This window comes from Centrocercus urophasianus, unplaced genomic scaffold, assembly GCF_019232065.1.
Source record: "Centrocercus urophasianus isolate 14NV4802_14NV808 unplaced genomic scaffold, USGS_Curo_1.0 seq_10, whole genome shotgun sequence".
In the NCBI taxonomy this organism is placed as follows: domain Eukaryota; kingdom Metazoa; phylum Chordata; class Aves; order Galliformes; family Phasianidae; genus Centrocercus; species Centrocercus urophasianus.
Window position 1 is genome coordinate 65,029,891 of NW_024884142.1, and position 15,711 is coordinate 65,045,601.

The 15,711-nt window shown below is 35.0% G+C and overlaps 1 protein-coding gene across 3 annotated transcripts in view; it reads right to left on the reverse strand.

The window, feature by feature from the left end:
- SIPA1L2 (signal induced proliferation associated 1 like 2) overlaps positions 1 to 15,711 on the reverse strand; it is a 138,902-nt gene that overhangs the window by 11,904 nt on the left and 111,287 nt on the right. For 2 of the 3 annotated variants that reach the window (XM_042811139.1, XM_042811126.1), the window contains exons 15-19: positions 15,267 to 15,655; positions 11,874 to 12,098; positions 9,337 to 9,490; positions 6,253 to 6,472; positions 339 to 470 (exon numbers count right to left, since the gene is read on the reverse strand). In XM_042811139.1, the coding sequence (XP_042667073.1) occupies positions 339 to 470; positions 6,253 to 6,472; positions 9,337 to 9,490; positions 11,874 to 12,098; positions 15,267 to 15,655 (1,120 nt within the window). The remainder of the gene's footprint in view (positions 1 to 338; positions 471 to 6,252; positions 6,473 to 9,336; positions 9,491 to 11,873; positions 12,099 to 15,266; positions 15,656 to 15,711) is intronic. The other variant, XM_042811135.1, reaches the window with a different exon arrangement.

Genomic DNA, 15,711 nt, shown 5'->3' on the forward strand with positions numbered 1-15,711 from the left:
CAATCACTTTTTAAGCATCTAATTCAAGTGCTTTGAATCTCTCCTTCAAAGCACCTGCTTTTTCCAATAGATTACAGAGAGCACTGTGTCCCTAAGAGATGAATGTTATCTAAGACAAGTACTGAGAGTATTTTAGAGAATACTCCAAATTTTCAGTGACAATCTTCATCACTGAGAAAGCATACAGCTAAAAGAACAAAGGGGCTTCAAAGGTAAACACTGGATTTTTGTTAATTCAAAATGTGTCTGTATGTGTATGTACATATAAATATATATTCTTTTTCCCCCAAAAATGTTTGTGTAGTGAACAGTGATCTTTATTCAACTTTTCCTGTTACCTTCAAACGCTCGAGCAGCATCTACCAGGTGGGACCAGTCTAGCCCTGTGGCAGTGTCTGGCAGGGGCATCAGGCCAGGATCATTGAATTTGGCTTTATCAGATAAGGACCCATCTGAGAACCAGAATTCATCTAAACAATAAACACAATAATTAGTCTTCCTATAACAATGAAGTACAATTAATTTTGAACCTGTTATAATGAACTGTAAATATATATATAAAATTAATGACTGCTACCTTTGTTTTTCTTTTTCCTGTTGTTTCTTGTTCAATACTCAATAAGGATGGACACAACTATTAACTCGAGAAAAATGAGCTGGCAAGGGTTTCTAGAGGTTTTTTTGCCCCTCCATACACCACATGGTCTTTGCAATTTCCTGTAAATTCTGTGAGTAGGCAGCACTGATTCTTAAAGCATACTATATTAAACCTGGGCACTGAGCAGAAAAGTTGCTAGATGAACAAAGGTATGTTTTAAATAAAGCTGGGAATCAACATATGAAATATTTACACACAGGGTTTTATTCTGGAATGTAAACATTTCAAATTTCAAAAACATCACCTACTTCTATTGCATTTGTAAGTTCTAGCCTGTATCCAAGACTCACTTTCACACTGAAAATATTACCTATTAATACTTGTGTATCTGAGAATGCAAGATTTGCATGTCAATACCTGAGCTCCAGATAAAGGTGTAACATGCTGTGCACTGAAAATTAGTGTATGCATTTCAATTAATCTATAATGTTAGTTCGTGCAGTTATGCGGTCTTTTAGAAAGATACCGTGAACATACAACATAGTAGAGGAGATGTTAATTTTCATAACTATCTTAAATAGTTTAATATTTTCCTTATCTTTCTATAGCAATCTTCACTGTGAATGAATATTGTAGAATAGACACAAAGATGATTTAAAACTGCATTAAAAACAAATTTTAAACTGAATTTCATCTAAAGATACTGATGCAATCACTTTTATTAAATAGTACAGTCAAAAGAAAAATGATTTTTGCTTTTAAGATGTGTCAAAATACCTATTTTTTTCATTGAACACTTCAGAAGTAGAGGTCTCTTCCATCTAACTATTCTAGTGCTTTAGATTACAATATTTAAAGTGATGTTTTTTCTAGCACAATACCATACATAAAAATCACTGAAGGAAAAAATGCACACGCACACATGGAAGATTATTCTAGTGTAAGAAAGTGGCACATTGTCATTGTCCAGAACCATAACAAAGAATATTGAAGTCTATTTGAATTAAATATTTGACCTAAAAATCCCAATGCAGAACCCTTTACAGAACATTCCATTGCACAGAGCAATGATTTGAGCATGTAAAATTAGAGCTTTGTAAAAAAAAAACCTGGGGCTTTTTTTGTTTTTATATCTGGAACATCAGAGGAAACGAGTTTTGCAATTCTTTATCAAGAACTGGAAGTCCCATGAATCAAAATCAATGCCTGTGAAGTAGAAATCCTATTTGCTACGGACTTCATCTTGTTCTATGACTTACATGAAAGTACTGTTCTACTACAAATGGAAAAGATTTGACAATTCTCTGTAGAAATGTATTCCATAGTAACCATTTTTGGGATGCCAAAGTAGATGATATATGAAGTGAAACTACTCATACATCTGTAATAATATAATATTATATTTTCAATTTCTTATAAACACAAAATCTTATCTAAGGTTATCTTGGAGTAAAAGTGCTTTGTAAGCTCAACAGTAGAGAATACTCTAAACTTCTGTATATGATTTGGGAATTGTAAGAGCCATATTTGTGCTAGTAGAAATGTTTTATATAATGCTGTTGGGGAAAACAGAGAGAAAGCCTTATTTGAAGGCTGGCAAGCCAGCTTTTGGTTCTAGACCAGCAGGCAGGCCCTAAAGGGCAGCCCTTGCTTTTATATAATCAAGCCTACAGAGGCTGGTTGTGAAACCTGTCAGAAAGATGCCTGTACTCCGTACATTCTGCTGACTTTCCAAATTGAAGTGTAGGAATGATATATTCACCAGCAGTCAACATTCATTACACGCTGTCTTGTGAGAACCTCAGTTCACCTTAGGGTGGATTCTTATTTGGTCCCTGACAGAGCAGCTTAACTGCTGAAAGCCTCCTGGAGTAGGAGATTTGAATATTGATAGCTCTGAAAACTCAAGTGCTCATGTTGATGGCTGATACTATAAGCAGGATAACTGAACAGGCATCAGTGTGCCACTGCAGAATAAGGAGCTCTAAAGACATAGGCCTTTTTGTGCATCTGAACCTCAGAGAATACTATTCATACTTTAGGAACACTCTGGCTAAGAAAAATTATTTCTACAGCAGTGCATTTGCATTGCCTTCCAGTTTCTCTTACCTTCCTGTTGCCTACACATTTTCTTTGTATGAATACAATATCAGCAGCATGCAGGCTGCTTGCTGTTTTCATTTTTGACTTATGCAAATGCGACATGCACACCTTTGCATTTCCCGGAAGGTATGCAGAACCTCAAAGGTCATTATCTTCATTGCACGCAAGTTTGGTTTTGAACCAATGCAGACTTATTCCTTTATTTCCTTGAGGAAATAATGCATGTTATCTTTCAGTTTTAAAGATTACTTTATTTGCTCTACTCCAATTTGGCACTAAAACATTGATCTCCTGGCTTCTGGTCCTTTCATGCCCCTTACTTCCTGTACTTACAAATTTTCTTTATTTTTATTATTGCTACATTAAAGTAAAAGCATTTTCAAGAGTTCTTATTTTCACCAGAATTATATGGTAAACTCAGTTTCCAATAGAGATCTCCTGAATGTCAGTCTCCTGTTGTCAGTCCCACCCCCCCTGTATTCAAAGAGTAACTAGAAGGAGAAAGAAAAAAAAGATTCATCTGGCTTAACCCTTTTTACTTCTAAGATAAGTATCTTGTTTCAGTCGAAACTGCTACTTTTATGTAGAGATTGTAGGCAGTGGAAGAATATCTGCAATGTACTTACTGTGTTCATAAACTAACACATTATTTAATAAGCAGATTATACTCAAAAGATGTTACAAGTGAAGGAACACAGAAAGTCATATGTGGACATAAATCCCAGTGCCTCTTCCAGTTCTTTTTTCCTGCAATTAGTAACTACCTGCCTAGCATCTCCCCCCTCTGCATCATTGCCTAGGGTTGACAAGTCTCCCTTCAAAGATGCCAGCTTGCTAGTAGACTTTCTCATGGAATTATGTTTATATTACTGTTAAAACAGTGGGCATGTGCCCCAATAACTACTTTTATGCTGAACTTCTCACAGGCGTTTCCTACAATATGGAGGAAAACATTCAGAATTTGCTAGTGTCTTATTACAAAATATTCCCTTCTTAACGACCCTCATCAGTGAAAGTATCCTGCACCTTGCTCCTTTTCTCAAAGCACACCATCCTTCCTTCCGTTTTTTTTTTTCATTATAGGAGTGGACCACGGTCTCAGTCTGACTGCCTCTGTATGTCTTCCTGGATTTCTCTCCCTTACGTTTGTATACTAATTCTGTATCTGTGGTTCTTGTTGTTTTCACTCCTTCACTGCTAGTTCAGCCACCATGAATTGACAAGACAGGGATACATTTGTACCTGCAACTGTGCAGGGTATGTGAGAATCACTCAACATGAAAAGCACTGTGTCAGGGAATCTTCAATGTCCCCAAGGTAAAATTTAAGAGTTCTCAGCTACAAAAGTTCTGCTTTTTGGTTTAAGTTAAAAACTAAGATAAAACAAATCTTTCTGGAGTTGTGTACTGTGTGCAATCCACAGTACTCATTTCAAGCTCTACTGAAAGCAACATTTTTTTTCAGCTCACTTCCTCCAGTGATAAAATGATAAAAAAGTCCTACAGCTTTATTTTCTCATCTCCTTCCCACAGTGAACATCACACAGTTTAAGTTCCTGTTTCCATATTTGCACAGTCATTTTGTCTGATTTTCTAGTAGTCTGAAACCCTTCAGGTTGCCCATTATGCTCTGTTTTTGCTGTGGCTTTGCTTCGCTATTAATCACAGTCTATTCCTTGCTGGAGGGGTCTCACGAGACTTGGTGCTGCCACAATATTTCACGGAACACATGCTGGGTAATAACATGCAAGAGCATATCTAAAAATGAATTCTGGTCAAAACCACAGTATTTTTACTGATTTCTGTTAACATTAAATATCAGTAAAATTAAAATGTTTTAAGATCACAAATGGATGCATTTTATGGGAGACAGTACTATCAGAGCTCGGAGTCCAGGTTGAAGCCTCCAACTATTATTATAAATGAATAAATAATATAAATATAAATAAATTTATAGAATGGAAATATCTGACACATGCTAATTATAAAATCCTCCCTAACAAGATTCAAGATTAGTTTCTTATAACCAGATACTGACTAGCAGTATTTTGAAAATAATGGTGGGCAAGTCATTATGTGTTTGTCTTCAGGTGGCGATTACAGATAAACGATTATAGCTTCCTTAAGACAGTCGTCCTAACAGATCTTTTATCACTGGCTTTGAAAAGTACTTTTAAAATACAGAACCAGAAGCAGAAAATAGGACCTGTGTATGAAAATAACAGGAACTCTCTTGGCTATTAACAATCAGCTTCACACTGACTGACAGGATACTAATTTCATGTTTTTTCCCCACTATGCATGTAAGTGTCTGTATCTAAGACGCACCAAGAAGGGAAAATAATGTAAGACAGTACCAATACACAAAACACTGAAATTCCACAGCTGGAAGAGCAGTATAAAGCCTGAATGTGCACCATTAGTTGCTGTGTACCAGACTCCAGAATGCTGAAGCCTCCAGCCTGATGAAGGTTTGATCGCTTTGCAGATTAACCATCCTAACAAATTGCTCTACAAGTACAGGTCTAGCAGGTATAAGAAAAAAAAATGCAATCAGGAAGCCATTTTAAAGCCCTTAACACACTACAAAATTTCGTATTAGTCTCAAACGAAAGAAAATGGAGCTTCCTATTCTGAATTTATGCTAAAGAGTTTCATGCTGATGGAAGAGGAATAGTTTGAAGTTTGGCAAAAGGTACATAAAGCTTGCATTTCCGGCTGAAGCAGGAGTTTAGAAGTTTGTAATAGTTTAAAATGAAGCTCAGTGTGATGCACCTCAGTGTTACAGGAAAGTGTTTTTTCCTATAACTTCATACTGAAAGCAAGTGATTGCTAGTGCCTTAAAGACATGATGAATGACAGAAGCCTATCATTATTACTTCAGTTATTTGTCCATATTCTCTCTGGACATGGTTTTACAAGCATCCTCAACATTTTCAGGAAATCCACCCACAGCTTCTCAACTATCAATTTCAGACTTCACAATTGTTCTATTTTTGTAAAGTGCAGTCAGTTGCGATACAATATTAACGTAGCTAAGTATTTCTTTATTTCTAGATTTCATGTCTCCTATGGCCGGAGTGAAATAATTGAGCAGCATTTAAAAAAATAATAAAATTACCCTTATTAAATATATAAAGATGTGGCCTACATATATGCATCTGTGTATGCAGGTTTGGGCTGTGGTATATAAGCATTCATGTATTATATGATGAATGTAGCATTAATTTGAACGTACACAAAGACTGAAACAAAACAGGCCAGTTTGGCTTGATTGGGCCACTCCTGGAAAATAAAATTATAACCAGAAATATCTTCAGACAATTGTTTGTTGTCGATTACTGATCATCTGAAAACTTCATAGGAAGTAAACACCATCTCCAAACATAATAAACCTGAACTGATCACCAAGGTAAGCATAAGCATGTACTGATGACCAAATATGCTTTTACCAGGATACCCAGAAGACTGATGCGACATTTCACAATTTCCCCTCAAAAGTAAATTCCAACATATATTCCGAACTCAGCAACAACAGTGACAATCACTTACTCCTCAGATTTCCCATTCCAGGTGTCAGGCTCATTCTGGGAGGCAACGTGCTGTGATATGGTGGAGTAGTGCTGAATAAGATATCATTTGGGAGAGCCTGGTCTAGCATTGAACTTCGAGAGCTGGCATATGAAGACCCTCTTCGATTGCTACATATACTTTCATCTGACAGGGTACGATAAAGTGTCCTCCGTGGAGAAAGGTTTCCATAAAATGAAAACTAAACATCAAAATATGGAGATATAAGAACATATATTACAGGTTAAAATAATTTCCACTAGCATATCCCATCATCAGACTGCTTGGGAGTATTCTTCTGGGCAGGCATTCTGAAATTGTTGAGCTAATACAGATCAGAGATTTGTTCCATCACATCAGCTCTGTACTGAGGCCTCAGAAAGTTGAATTGGATTTTCATACTTCTTCCTCTCGATATTTTGGAACAAATTTCCATGAATTAATCAGATTTTGTGCAGCTTTATTAATTCTAAATGTTAAATGAAATCCCCATAGGATTATGACAGCAATTTTTTTTCCAGAAATATATGTATCTAAGACTACCAGCTTTTGGTAACATTTATTGAGGACTGTACTCTTTGATTTTAATTTGAAATGGCTATGCTTTAATATTTAACATTCTGAACTGATACATGGTGCAATATAATTCATTGAACAGTAAGAGTGATTTTAGAGACTGCATTTCTACAAATATCATGAAATAGGCTTAGTGAATTGGATAATAGAGGTTAGTGGAAACTGTTACGTATTTCAAAAAGTTATTTAACCAAAACCCAAACATCTACAGCAGAACAAGATGTTACTGTAGTGTAAAACTGGGCCATTCCACTTCATAAGTCATTCTTCAGCACTGCAAATCCTGTTACTTCTCACATGTACAAAGGTCAGTTATTTTAATTATTTTAACTGGTTTCTCTTGCATGTAACAATTTAATATCTAGCCCTATTTGCCATGTAGCTAACTACGAGAAGCATACTCTTTATGAAGAAAGTAAGCTCAGGACCAGTAACTCTTCAAAACAGTGAATCTAGCACAGAGTTAAAAATATCTACATTGTTATATTTCTGAACAAAATTCACTCACTGATGAATGTGCCTAAAAAGAACAGACGGAAACGCTCAGTCATGCCACAAAGAACAGTCTTTGCAGAACAGTTAAATGTATTTCATATCTTTAGTTCAGGAAAGCATCTATCTTGAGGACAATACAGAAAATGCTGAATTGTTAGAATGTTTAACTATGTCCCAGAGAAGATTAAGGCAGATACTCAGATTCTAATCTAGGAAAGCATCATAATATCAGCAAGGGGAAAAAAGAAAGGGGGGATGATCAGTTCTAAAGGTTGGAAACAACCCATATGATCATCTAGTCTAACCATCATAGGAATAAACGTCAGGCCAAATCCTTATTTTAACACATGTAAAATAGTGGTATCAACAGTCATGAGCAGCAGTACTGGATAAAAGACATACACAACATCCCTAGGTATACGGACATTAAGTGTATGGTATCCTTTTATAAACAGTGGTTAAAGAACACCAAGAGCTGCTGAGTCTTAATAGGCACCACACTGGGCAAAGGATTAAAAACCTTCTTTCTGTGAATTAAAAGCATCTCCAATCCTCTTTAACACACCTGAGATTCAGCAAGCATTCTGCTACAACTCTTGTATCTTTCTGAAGTCTCCCAACATCTCATTACATTTTTATCTAAAAAGATTGGCCAGTAGCTCTTCAAATATGTTTAACTTTAATTGTTGAAGCTTTACAGAGTTTCAGAGCATGACAAGAATTAAACACTACACATTCTAGAGAGTTCACTATTCCCTGCTCTTTGAAGAAGGTGAGATAAAATGAAACCGAAGATGTGATTCAATTCTGTTCAATTTTACATACTCAGAAAAATTACTTTCTGGTTTGCTGTCAAAAGCAACTGACTAAGCTACAGCAAGATAACTACTCTCTACGAGGACATCATCAAAGACTGGATAGTGCTAATTCCTGTGGCTTCCTGTGGGGCTCTCTTGCAAATCAGAGCCCATGGTCTCTCTTACTTAAATATCTTGAGGGGAGAAGGGGACAGTAGTAATATATCTCAGAACGGCCACATCACCTCACTCCTTATGGAGGCAGCCTTGAAATGACAGAAACGTTGGCAGTGCTTGAAATCATCACAGAAAGTCAAATTTTGCACTAATCATAATTCATAAAAACCTCTAGGACATTATTCATAAGAATTCAACTACATACTTAATGTACTTAACATACTTAACATATTGCACTTTAAAAATACATATAATCTGAATTCTAAACTCTGCACTTAGAGGATTCCCATGCGTTTCTTTTGTTCAGACGTGATTACGTTATTTAGCACACTGTATGAACACCAGGGGTTAAGAGGGCATTGAATTTATATCTAAGTGTGACAATTACTCAAGCAATTCAATTGTTTTGTGCTTTATTGCAAATTAAGCCCAAAAAATCAGAATCGTGTATACATGAAACCTAGAAAATATTGAATTCCCTATACTCTTCTTGTGAACTTTTTAATATTCCTGATTGTCTTCATTCGGTATAGAGTTACGCTCTCCTCCAACACCATCAACTATGTACTTCCAGCTACTGGTTGGAGTACTTCCAAACACTGCCTATGTAAAATTGTGATTCGGACAGAATTGTCTGTACTGAGTAGCACAAGACAGGGGAAAAGCAGGCTTACTTTTATTCCTCTGCCTAAATATAATTTGAGGTGAATAAATGTAACCATCCAACCTTGAAAATGTTACTCTTAACCTTTGAAATTATAATTAACTTACTCAACCTTTACAGTTAAGCAGAGTCATACTTAGACAAACGCTGTATTTCATACATAATCATGAAGTAGGTATGATTTTCTTGATGTGGGAGCTGACTTTTTGGGATTTATGCTGAGTATTTAAAGCGTTCCCAAGGAATATACTTAGTTTACACAAAATGTTGCTGCCTTTCCTATAGACATTTTCGGAATGCCAGAAGATCATTTCTAACATAACTGTGTCTGAATTATATACAAAGAAAGTAGCTAACCTTTCTTCTCCCCTCCTCCACAGAGATGTTTTCTGGAAGCATCAACTTCAGAAAATCTTCTTTGGACAACACTTGCTGGCTTTCAACAATGGCATTCCTCACGGCAGTTTGAAGTGGACTTGATGCAGACACAGCATCTATATCATCATATACTCTGTTGAAACAATTGAAAAATAAGCAAGAGTGCTCTTGGATTTATTTTCAGTTACAAAATAAAACTTGTTAGACTTATCTCCTGCTACAGCATGCTTTTATTTATAACATTTTCCAGGCATTTTATATTAAACTGTTTGTGGGTTTTATGGGTCCAAGATGAAATTCTTAAGTCACTGAAAGATCTGAAGAGGGAAAAAAAAAAAACAACAAACAAACAAAAAAAGAGCATAATGCTAGTTTCTCCCAACTCGCCTCTCTCCTTTTCACACACAAGATTTCTGTATTGTTGAGGTTTTACTCATATCAACATTTTCAATAGCTCCTCACAAATCAAAACAATTTTTAATTCCTTAGCAAATAAGACGATCTTGATTTTTTAGTGTGATATTGTATCCAAACTGAAAAAATTACTATGGTCATCAACAGCAACATTTGAGGTATATTTGTAATCAATTGTGCCATGTGCCAAGTGTGTTTCATTATCAGCAATTTCATACAGCTATTTAGACAAATAAACAGCTGTCTTCTTTAATTATCAGTATATAAAAATGTATTTACAGTCAACAAAGGACTGTCAAGCTGAATTATTATTTTTCACCCTCCTTCCAGTGAGAAAGGAGAGAATTTTAGCAGATTTACTCTTGAAATGCAATCTAAGGAACCAGAGATTCCCAGTCACATAGAACATGCATTTGAATCCATTACTTACTGTCAAGTGCAGCATAATCAGTGACTCTGTCCTCAGCGGAGAGAAAACAAGCTTTGCTATGGTAAAGTGTAATTCTCAGTGAATTATATCCTATAGTGGCACAACATTCAGCAATTGACCTGATTTCCAACATCATTGCTAATTAGAGATGTTATTTTATTTCAACATAATTATCCTCAGAGGGATATTTCCTCTCTGTGATGTATAGAAAGCTTTCCTAGAAAGAAAGAGGTGAAGAAGTGCTCTAAACCATGGAAAAACCTGAAAATGTTTTCTGGTATAAGAAGTGCTGCCATATTCAATTAATATTTCATAAATTGAACTAGTTCTTGAAGATGCTTTTCAAAACAGCTGTGGTTTCATTCTAAATGCCATGCCTCATTATGCAATTTTGTTTTAAGGGTTCTATTTGAAATAAAAAGAAATTATTTCAGAGGTTCATTAATTTCAAAATACAAAAACTTGTAGGAATCAATGAAGCTACTACTTTCCAAATGCAAGTACTGCTATGACTGAGCAATTTAATATTTGAAAGCCTAAAATAAATAAGCAAACAAATAAACAGATCACCTGTACAATACCACAGAGAAACGTAAATAACAAGGACAGGAAGGTAGTAAAGTTGTATTTTTAAATTTTGAAAATTAAAAATGTTAGCAATATCAAGCTTTTATCTTATAAATTTGTACACACATCCACTACAAAGTATTAGATGGAAATATCCCATTCCTATTAAATGGAGTAATCCTGTTTTAGGCATTTGAAAATCAGGGGCTGCATGCCATATTGTAAATTTATCAAGATATGTAGGGCCAAATTTGATTTATTGAGATACAGAACTAAACAAATTATGCACAGAAAGATATCAAAGAGGTTATCAGACAAGATGATTCTGACGGTAACAGAAATTTGAACATTTGTTCTAAACAGCTGATTCAAGTATTAGTTATTGCTGCAGTACTTGGAAAGTTTCATGTCTATTTGAACTGCTGCATCTTTTCCTTTGAATGCAAGTGTTTTCCTTCCACCTAAGAGTAACACTTTCTTAATGAACTATTCCTACATTAAGTTGTACATGCAGCTGTTGACTAGAACTGATAAGATTATCTTTGTCTAAATGTTATTTGCTAAAATAAATTTAAAATGCACTGCTAATAAAGCCTGCACATTGTGCTTTATCTCTTGAGCATCAGAGATTAGGATTAGAGACACTTGATCTCTGCCTTGTGAGGTCCTACCCACCAGTTCCTACCTATTTGTTAAAATACATCAGAAAAAAGTAAATGGAAATCATTCAAATATCTCAAGTGGCATTATTTTTCCTAGTTACCCACACAGATGTGTGCTAAATTCATAGTCACCTCTCTCAATCTCTAATGTATTAGCTGACAAAATATGCAACAAGGTAGGAAGGTTTAATACAGAAACATTAAGAAGCAAGCTATTTTTAAGTAACTGTAATGTTACTGAAGATTTCTAGAAAAGGCCTTTAGACATAATACAATTGTGGCTTTCCAATTGTTTCCCAGAGATTTGAAAAGGTTATACATAAAGACACAGAAATAAACCAAACATTTGAAATGGAATCTGTAATTTTCCATCTTTCTATCCTATTTTAAAATATATTTTCCTTGCCCTTTCTGCCCCAAACATAGTTGAAAAGAATTCTTACTCGTGGCATTCAGAAATTTCAGATTCTTCAGGTGTAGGACTTCCTTCTGATTTCTTCCATCCAATCACGTATTTACTCACTGCTCCTTGTCTGTGGTATGGTTTTGAAACTGACCCAGAAATCTGTTGACTACTGTTCTGCGACACTATATAGACTTTGGAGGTATCTAGAGAGCCACTCTTTTTAGAGCAATGTGTTGATGGGCTTCCTGAATGATGTGACCCACTGAAAAAGCAAAGGAAACACACAAAACAGCAAATCAAAAATTCTTCCCCATGTACTCAGATATAATTCTCAGTGTTCACTTTTACTCAAGTTAAAATCAAGGCAGCAGCATCAGTACAATAATTTTCTACATACTGCTTATATATATGTATATATATCAAATGTCTTTGATGATAATAAAATAATAATGAGCTTTTAAAGCAAATAATGTCCAATTTAACATGCTGAAATGCCAACACAAACCATGATGTGAGCCAAAACTAAAGACTTAGTTAAAGACTTAGGCTTAATACAAATACATGGATTTCCATTTGCTTTTTTCAGTAAATATGTACATACACAAACATTATTCATAGTATAATTCAATTTATGTCAAGGCTCTATATAGGGAATTATCCCAAATATCTAAGAATTCTATGTCTCTTCCACTTCACACTGATTTTTCAAGCTTATGACAGTTTAAACTCAGTCCTTCATTCAGTACCAATCTGGATGATTTTAATAGTTTCTTTTACTACAAATAATAGCATCTAACCGACAACTCTCAAAAGGATTCAAAACGAGCTAAATCAAACACTTCCTCGACGAGTAAAGTTGTTCTTTTCACCTTGGACGTGAAGCAACCAATGCATTCACAAACCAAGAGTCTGAACTTAAATTAGAGACTGGAAACTGATACAGGAGCTCCTAACATTCATTGTTGATTTGCAAATACTAAACACATTGCTACTTTTTAATGTACAGGATTCATTCACAAAGGACCAGAAGAGGTTGTTGAGTCAAACACAAGCAGTGCACATGCACAGATGTCACTATATCTGATTAAACTGTGTGATATGGAAGAAGCTTCAAACATCTCTCTTTTTCCCCACAAATGCAGAAACAAGATCAGGAGTTTTTGAGGAAGACAATAAATGAGGTGGTGTTAATAGTAGTACGATTGCTCTCATGCTTGTTATCCTTGCAAAAGTGTAAAGAAATTATATCAAGACATTTATATAAAGGCATAATCAGAATAATTCAGTAACAAAAAACTGAAGTCTAAAGGTGAAGAAACTATTGAAGCATAATGTAAAAAACATATCAGACTGACAACAAGGACACTATCCAGAGCATTTTAGATTTTTCTATGTAACTGAACTCCAGAAAAACTGAACATCCAGCTTCATTCTGTACGTTTTAAATAACATGACATTTTTCTAAGAAATGAAATACTTATAGAAAGTTGCTTTTAAATGAGTTCAAAGCAATGGTTAGAATAAAAACTGTATATTCTCAGCATCCGAATGGTACTGATGGTCTATGCGAGGAAAAAAAACCTAAAGGCAACGGAGCTGTTTCAGCTACAGTAACCTAAAGGCATTTGATAATTCATGTGTGTACTTAATATAAAGTAGGAGAGAGAAAGCCATTAACAACATAGCTGCAAGACATAGTGTTGTGCATAGCTCAAGTCAATCTTGTAGTTTGAAATAGTGTTTCACACAGGAGACTTAATTCTCAGAAATCAGTTAGTTTTAAGTGGTTCTTTATCTGATCATGTTAGAGAATCAAACCAATTGATGGCCAATTGAACTTAATTTATTCATAGAATCATCACAGAGTCACACAATCATGTTTTTTGCTCAATAAATTCAATTTTAATACGGAAATGTTGCATTTATAGATCTGTGACTTTCCACTAGTCTGTGGACTTGCTTTTCAGTTTTACGCTGTTTAGCCATTGTAAAACAAGCTCACTGTTCAACATTTACAAACTAATTTTGAGTAAAAGCCTTGTTTAAGGTAGAGCTTCATCACTGCAAATTATGAACAATTAAGAACTCAATGTCAGACCAGCTGGAAAAATATACATGGGACATGGCAGTAGATAGCACACAAATATTAACATTCTTGCTTCTCTTTGAATGTTACAGTATTGCAACATCACAGTTATATAAAGAGATTTTTTTAAAAATAATATAATACACTCAAAGTAAGCTTTGAAGACTAATTCAATCAAGCATATGAAGAAATAAGAATATTATTTTGTTATTTTCCTGTCCTAATTGATATTCAGAAGAAAAACGAGATGAAAAGAAGAACAATTTCCTTCCATTACTTTACAGAATAAAAACTTCCACACATAGACCGAAGTCTCAAATTTAAAGTCATCATACAATGGGAAACGGGAGATAAAGACAACCAGCTGAAAAGTGTACTTTCACAGTTTCCTTTTAACAGGTGTACCATACATACATTCCATTGGTAACAAAAAGAAGAGTGCAAACACAGCTAGAAATACAGCTCAAGATACAAAAGCGTAAAGTATACGCCACAACAAGGCAAATTAGAGTTGATGGTATACAATGCAGTTTCACTTTATGTAAAAATTGCCAATTTTAATTTCTTCGATTCTCTTCATCATTTATCTGATGTAATTTGTTGCCCTGTACTAAATAAGTCTGTGAAATAAGTTCTAGGGGAAAAAAATATAGGGGAAAATATAGGGGAAATACGGGGGAAAGTCTGATGTCAAAGTAACATGTTTGGACCTACAACCCTCCTTACAACCAAGAAAGATGAGGAAAGACTAATTTTAAATTCACATGAATGACACAAAGTATCATGAAAGCATCTTATGTTTCCTTCGTCATCAACGAAAGTAAAATTGTTTTCTAACATTCTAGCTCTCAATCACTTGTAGAATATCATGGGATTGTCAAAGATTAAAACCAAGAAATTTCAGTAAACTTCTCAGTAATAGCACATGGTGAATTCCCAAATAGAAGTGAAATTATTGTCAAAACATATCCTAGAAATACATTGTGAGAATGACCTTCACAAATACTACAAAAACAAATACAACTGCAGAATTCAATTTATTATACCACTTCATTTTTAATCAGATGTTTCTCAGCTTTGAAAACCTAAGCAATTTGTACAAAGCTACACACACATTCTTGATCAGATCTGGAAGCAGGACTAGTCATGCTCCTTAAGCAGACTCATCAAAAATTACCTGAAAAACGCTATACTTCCTCACAGGTATTTGAATACAACAAAAATCAATACCAGGTATGTTTTCAAAGAAAAGTGAGGAAAAAAAAATTCAATAACAACAACAACAAAAAATTATCTGAACATCAATCTATAAACCCAAATCCCTAATTTATAAGAAACACATACCTGGAATGAGAAGAGATTTCACTGAGGTCTCCCATACTTCCTTCAGCCGTATGACTGGCAGAAATAGCAGAGGCATAGCTATGAACAGCATATATCTTAGCTGGATCCTCATCTAGCCCAGCAGTTTCAGAAGACTCAGTCCATTGCTCAGTACGACAATGTACTCCAGACCTGCTGCCAGCAAGATGCAGAGGGGCCAGAAGAGGTGCAGATATACAAGGAGCTGTATCAATTCCACTGTCAGTTGAAGCTCCTTTTATATATGTTAATCCAAGCAGCTCAGGATCCATAAGATCTCCAGAACCAAAGTGCTTTTCATCACTGTTGCTGGATGTATTGCTAGATAGGGTATTGCTGCTTGAGTGGCTTGAACAGCTTTTATCTCCAATCTTAACAGCAAGAGGAAAACAAAAAAGAACCACCTCAATTTAATTATAAAATCTTA